Source organism: Ixodes scapularis, unplaced genomic scaffold, assembly GCF_016920785.2.
Source record: "Ixodes scapularis isolate PalLabHiFi unplaced genomic scaffold, ASM1692078v2 PGA_scaffold10__122_contigs__length_95168666, whole genome shotgun sequence".
NCBI lineage: Eukaryota > Metazoa > Arthropoda > Arachnida > Ixodida > Ixodidae > Ixodes > Ixodes scapularis.
The window spans coordinates 10802220-10809291 of record NW_024609836.1 but is presented as its reverse complement, the minus strand read 5'-3'; the positions used below and the strand labels follow the sequence as shown (position 1 = coordinate 10809291).

The 7072-nt window shown below is 46.4% G+C and overlaps 1 protein-coding gene across 1 annotated transcript; it reads left to right on the top strand.

Annotated features, from left to right (window-relative positions):
* The first annotated feature begins 435 nt into the window (after positions 1–435).
* LOC115321659 lies at positions 436–909 on the top strand. The gene has a single exon (XM_042287371.1). The coding sequence runs from the start codon at positions 436–438 to the stop codon at positions 907–909; it is 474 nt and encodes a 157-aa protein (XP_042143305.1).
* Positions 910–7072: the final 6163 nt, after the last annotated feature.

The following is a 7072-nucleotide window of genomic DNA, read 5'->3' as shown; positions in this document are numbered from 1 at the left end:
CGCATACGTATTTTATTATTTGTATATAGTCCATAATGCCGGCACTGAAAAAGAAGCCGATGCTTCAAGGAAGGAATACCGACGAGCCTTCAATACCACAGGTTGAGGTTCGAAAGGGGTTACCGAATAGGGTTCAGGTCTATCAGAAAAAAATGAAGCAGTACTCTGACTCATGCAGAGCCGTGAAGGTTCTATCTTTTGCACCTGGAAATTTTGTAAAGATTTTCAAGTCAAAACGAAAAGGCAAAATGCGACATAAATATTCAACTCCGCGGTAGATCCGTGAAAGGATTGGTCCGCCTACATACAAGTTCGAAGCTGGAACAACGTGGAACGCTGAAAGGCTCATTCGAATAACGCTGCAGCCTTCGAAGAAGTATTCTTGGGCTCTAGAGGACGATATTTTCACCCTATCTCCCTCACCCCTTGCAGTAAATGTTCCTGGCTGCCCTCCTCGTGGAGTCCCTGAGGTTCCTGGTTCAGCGGTTCCAGGTGCTCACGTTCCTGGTGCTACTGGGTTCGGCTTCATGGCGCCAGATGTTCATGGTCGGGGTCTATCCCCGCTACGTGCTTCTCCGCCATGCCTGGCCGGAGCTATTCGTCACCTTCTTGGGCCTGCAACCCCGACTCCTGCTTCATCTCGTGGTCCAAGTTCTTCAGTATTTGGACCTGGGTACTGCATCTCTCTGCCAGACTCCAGTTCGAGCGACAGATCAGCAGGGCCCCCCTCTGTGGACTCCGAGGCTGGAGTTACGCCTCCAGTGCATGAGTCCCCAATTGACTCAGCCCGTGATTGTGTTTCGGGTGCTGGTCCTGAGCCCAAAGGTTCAGCTACGCCTAATACAATTGCCACGTCCTCCGCGGATGCTGTTTTTGGTGCGCCATCATGCTCATCGCCACCACACCTGACGGCATCATCAACTGTTTTTTATACGTCTCAGCAGCAAGATGATACGCTGCCCAGCGCTGTTCGTCGTTCGAGAGCATAGCAGCACGAAATATTCGTTTCTTTTTATTAGACAAGATCTTCAATGCTGCACTATAGTATGGGGACTCATGTGATGATGTTACGGTGCGGAAGGCCACATGAGCACCCATAAGTGACGCTACCTTTTCTTTAAAAACGCAGCAGTTACTTCCTACTGAACGCTCATCAAGGCATGGTACAGTGATCCGAAAAGAGGTCCAGTTTGTTATTTTTACCATCAAAGGCAGTCCTCGGATAATCATTATTTTTCTTTTCCTTTGACTTAGGAATATTTAGCAAAGAATTGCAGGAGGGAACTTAAGACTGCTTAGTGTAGGAATGCGAAAGCATTCCTACAGGCAGCCTGCCAAGCCTTCCCTTTTCACACGGAGCTCTAGAGGTGACTTCACGCTCCCCTACAGCACAGGCGCGGCAAACCCCGCCGGCTCCGCGGCTTATGTGACGACGCATCTGCAACACAGTGCTTTTTTTTGTGTTTTGTTTCTGAGGATGCGTCTGCTTTAACCTTGAGTGGCCCCGCCGTTTTCAATGACGATGCATCTGTGTTGCTGTGCTTTACTTTGTGATTTGTTTCTGAGGCGCTTCCGCTTTGACCTCGAGCGGCCTCGCCGGCTTCCGTGACGAAGCATCTGATGTGACATGTCGCAGCCAATGGGGTTTTAGGTGCCGTTTCGCTCAGGAAATGTGAAGATGAAAATTTAGGTTCCGTTTTTCACTGCTATGGACACCGCCGGCTTGGCTCCACGAAACAGTTAACACTTTCGAAATAACATGCAATAGAGAGTGGTCACTGAGACCAGGCCTATGCGTCAATAAAAGATAAGTTCGTGCGATGTGGTTAATAAAAGGTCTAACAAAGATGCGGTTGATGTATTAATACGTGTAGGTTGCGTTACTATTTGAGACGAATTGAAATCGAAACACGTATTAACAAATTCACTACACCCTGAAGAGAAATGACTAACGGAAGTACGCACATAAAACCAACCTATAAAAACATAGTTGAAATCAACTAGCAAAATCATTGGTGCTCTAGGAAAATGAACAATGACAGCGTTGATCGCGTCGTGAAGCTTTGAGATAAAAGTGGCACTTGCAGCAGGAGGATGGCCACACACCCCTAAAATATATGTTTTGTTTTTTAAGAGAAGACTAACCCATTTTAGCTCAAGTTCAGAGACATGTTGATGTGAAATGATCTCATATTATCTGCTCTGCAATCAACACACCGCAACCGTTCCTTTCCTCCCTGTCATGAATGTATAGATTATAATGTTTCTGACAGTATACAATTTAACTACTACGTATTTTACCTGACAGCCAGGTCTCGGTGATAATAACAATATCCGCACCGGAGGAGTCCACGGCGGTCGATAGATCATTACGGTTTATATTATTCAGGCATGGTACAACATTGACTCTAACGGTCTTCTCTGAATGCTATGAAGGAATTTAAGCCTGAATAAAAATTCCGGTGTTATTATCATTTAAAATATTGAGCTGAACCGCTGGTACGTGGTTCGAGGTTCCCGCGTTAAGATCCCTCGAGCTTGGTACTGTCCCATGAAAGTTTCATTTGCTAACAGAGTCTGTGCTAGGCGAAATATGCGTAACATTTTTCCTCTAATAAGTAGTTTTTCGAAGCGCAGCTTAACGAGTGTTCACACCTTGCCTTTTTGCGAATTCTCGCAATGTCTGTCGACGGAATGAAGTCTTCGCTAACCGAAAAAAATGCGTTTCCGATGTCTTGTAGGCTTCCGAAAGCACAGATATATTATCTTTAGAGGAAAAAAAGTTCACAATCGTTATGCGATTATTTGGTTGACTTGCCAAGGCTGTGTGCCTTTTCGATGGATGACTCAGAAAGGTGAATTCCTAATCTCTCAAAACACAGATCACCGAAAGCTTTTTCTTTATTCTTTGCTTCGTGATCAATTGTTTGGCGATCCTATAGACTAACTCCGCTGTCTGATTGGCTCTAAGAAGGTAATTAGATGCTGGAGACTGGCTCTGCCCTGTGTTTCTTAAATTGTCAGTGCCTATAGCGGCCCAGGCGGATGTTACTCACTGCCATAGAAATAAAATATTCGAAAAAAAAACATTATTTTAACAGTAACGCTCCCGGAATCGATGCTCGGAGTGTGTGAAACTTTTTGGAGTGCAGACCCGTTTCTGAACTTACGTGGTTCTTGATTTAACTGCAGAAAATGACCTCGAGCGCCATCGTGGCGAACGCATGAACGGGGATATGCGTGCGAGTCGAATTATTATTAAGTTTACTTGTTACAAAATAAAATTCTCTCAAAGTTTCAAAGTTACTGCCGATGTTTCGCCGAGGGGCCGTGAAATTTATAATTTTTTTTCACTTAAATTGTTACCGCCTTACACATAAACTGCTATTCCTAAATTGTTTTCTTACTCACGAACGTCAAGGATTTCCACGATCTTCGACTCTTGTACATACGCGAAGGATATGATTCTTTTATCTACTAGCTATACCATCTTACAGCTTAAAAAAAAAAGGAAAAAAACGGCGAAAAAACCTTAGGGCATGGCTTCCTTTAAACAACCTGTTATCGCTCCACAAACAATATAGTAATAGACGATAAGGAGCAAATTGCGAACCAACATGCACGGACAAGATAAGCCACACCCTGGAAGCTCTCGGGGACTAGCAGGAATTATAGAACAAAAATTGAGAAAAAAAAATGCACCGTTCATATTGCTTTTCCAACTAACCACGTGATTTTTGTTCCTTTTTTTTGCCGATAATATGACGCCATTGCTGATTATAGCCACTCGCAATGATCGAAACCGCAGACAATGCGGTGCTGCAAGAATGGTTAAAGATTTTTGTTTTGATGATTTTTGCGATTGAACGAGAGCCGTAAGTCTATTGATGTCCAGCGAGTCCCTTCGTTGTTATAGAGCTCGAATTGAGCACTCATTCGACGATCCTGTCCAACGCATGAGCCGCATTCGACTGTCATCACCCCGGGGAGGATTTGTCCGACTCCATCTGCAAGCCACGCCATGAAGGGACCGAAAGAAAGGAAGCACCCCTCTGCGGGGTTCAAAGGCGCGGTCACACTTTTGACGCATCGTGCAAAATGCGGTCTGCAGATATCTTCGAACCATACGCACTGTAGAAGCACAGAAATGACGTGAAAGAAACGCGCTCCAAGACACACGTGCCATGAACCAGCGTCAATGACCCGATTCACGTGAGGCACGGGCACAGAGCTAGCCGTCACACCGTTCCAACCACAAACGGCCCGATCTTTAATTATAGGTTCTTGTAAATATGTAAATATATTATTTTTGCTGTTTGCACTACTTCTAATTTTAATACAACCATCTACAATTGGTGACCTGGCTGCTTAGATTGAAATCAGTCCTCGCCCATCAAGACAAGTCTCCTTGTTTCCATTTGCTCATCAGCTGTTGCAATCTCGTAACTACCCCATCATACCAAGCAGCGATGTCCTCCACAGAAGAGAGTTAAGCAGCTGCCGAAGTTGCTGCAATCAATTTCAAACTACCTGAATTCTCGACATCAGAATCGGAACTTTGGTTCCTCACCATCGAGCCGTCGTTCCGGAAAAACAAAATAACATCCCAGCAGTCGAAATTCGACCATGTGGTCTCATCGCTGCCACAAGCAACGGCAGCTGTGGTTCGGGACATATTGCGTGCACCCCCTCAAGAGGCGCCGTGCGACACTCTCAAGTCTGAACTGATAAGGCGTACAACCGAGTCTGAACAACGCCGGCTTCAACAGCTTTTGACGTCAGAAGAACTTGGAGACCGGAAGCCAACAGAACTCCGTCGGCATATGAGACAACTCCTCGAGGAAGAAGCCACCACTTTGGATGCAGCATTCTCCGAGAATTATTTCTACAGAGACTTCCGAGTCAAGTACGCATGATTCTCGCCACCTCTGAAACAGACTCTATCGAGGCTTTAGCCCGAACGGCGGATCAAATAATGGACGTAGGCACTCTCAACGTGTGCCAAAATGCACAACCCAACACCCCACGCCAAGTATCACAGCGAGAAGACAGCCTAACGCAGGTAGTGGAGTCCAACAAAACACTCGCGTCGACAGTCAAACAACTTTCCGAAGAAATCACACAACTACGTCTGTCGACACATCACTCGCCGTCACGTCCGTTTTTTGCCAGCCCACCCCAACACCGTCGATCCAGGTCTGCAAACAAGGGCGGTGCTTCCTGGTACCATTTCATCTTCGGTACCAGCGCAAGAAAATGTGAGCCGCCCTTCATGTTCCGGGAAAAGGAGCAGGGCCGACAATGACGACAGCAGGCGTCGCGGGCCATGGAACAAGCCGTCTGGTTTTCGTGACCGAGCGCGTCACTAAACTTCAGTCCCTCGTCGATACTGGCGCTGAAGTAAGTGTAATACCACCAACAAAGGACGAACGACGGCACCGAACAAACACACCACCGTTACAAGCTGTCAACGGCTCTTCCATCAAGACTTACGGTCAACGGTTACTCACCCTCAACTTAGGTCTGCGGAGGACGTACCGCTGGATATTCTATGTGGCATATGTTCAACAACCCATTCTAGAAGCAGATTTTCTGCAACTTTGGCCTCCTCGTTGACCTCAGCCGCAACATACTCTTGGACAGAGGAACGCATCGTTACGTTCACGGTATTCTGTCCAAAACGAAGTCCCTCAACCTAACTATATCGACGCAGGTCTCAGGGGCTCCTTGGAAGTCGCTTCTAGACCAGTTTCTTCAACTACTCTGGCAATCCAACACACCACAGACAGTAAAGCACACTATCACACACCATATGGAAACAACTGGGCCAACAGTCTTCGCACGACCTCGACGCCTTGCCCCTGATCGGCTCAAAATCGCGCTACAGGAGTTCGAACATATGACCGTATTCAGCATGGTACGCCCCTCGTCAAGTGCTTGGTCATCAGCCTTACACATGGTATAAACAAAAATCCGGCGATCGGCGACCATGGGGTGACTATCGTGCTCTCAACAATGTGACAGTGCCAGATCGTTACCCCATTCCCCATCTTCAAGACTTCTGGAATTCGTTACATAGGTCTAAAATCTCCACAAAAATCGACCTAGTGAAGGCTTACCACCAAATTCCCGTCGAGCACTGTGACGTACCAAAAACTGCAATCGTTACTCCTTTCGGCACGTATGAATACATCAGGATGACATTCGGTCTAAGAAATGCAGCACGAACATTTCAACGGTTTATGGACCAAGTGCTGCGTCGATTTGCATTCTGGTTCGCTTATCTTGACAATATTCTTGTGTTCAGCCGAAATGAAAAGGAACATCTCAATCACCTTCTTCAACTCTTCATTCTCCTCAGCGACTACGGAATTCTCATCATTGCAGCAAAATGTGAGTTCTGCGTTTCAGAGCTATCATTTTTGGGACACCACGTAAACCACCATGGGACTCGCCCATTACCACAGCGAATTGAAGCGATCGAAAAATTTCCACAGCCTCTCACTACCACGAAGCTCAGAAAGTTTTTGGTTCTGGTAATTTTTTATCGTCGTTTTATCCCGCACTGTGCATCCATACTCCAGCCAGTTAACAAGCTTCTTGCAGGGTCGTTGCGCAAAAACGAACACCTCACTTGGACAGAGCGAGCCAGCGCCGCATTTGCGAACATCAAACGGGCTCTCTCGTCAGCAACACTGCTAAACCACCCGCAATGTGATGCACCGACTTCTATCCTGGTAGACGCATCTGACACTGCAGCAGGCGCAGTGCTACAACAATTCCAGAACGGTAAATGGCACCCCATATCGTTCTTCTCATAACGGTTTTCACCTGCGGAAACAGGATATAGTACCTTCGGAAGGGAACTCCTTGGATTGTATCTTGCCGTAAAATTCTTCCGCCACTTATTAGAAGGATGACAGTTTTGTATCTGGACCGATTACAAGCCTCTGACATACGCCTTTAAATCCAACAACTCTAATCACACACCAAGAGAAATACGACTTATGTCTTTCGTCTCTGAATTTACCACCGACATCAGGTTTGTCTCGGGCAAAGAGAACTCTGTTGC

Excerpts from the sequence above, each read along its gene's own strand:
- LOC115321659 (XM_042287371.1), top strand. The coding sequence starts at position 436 with ATGTTCCTGGCTGCCCTCCTCGTGGAGTCCCTGAGGTTCCTGGTTCAG.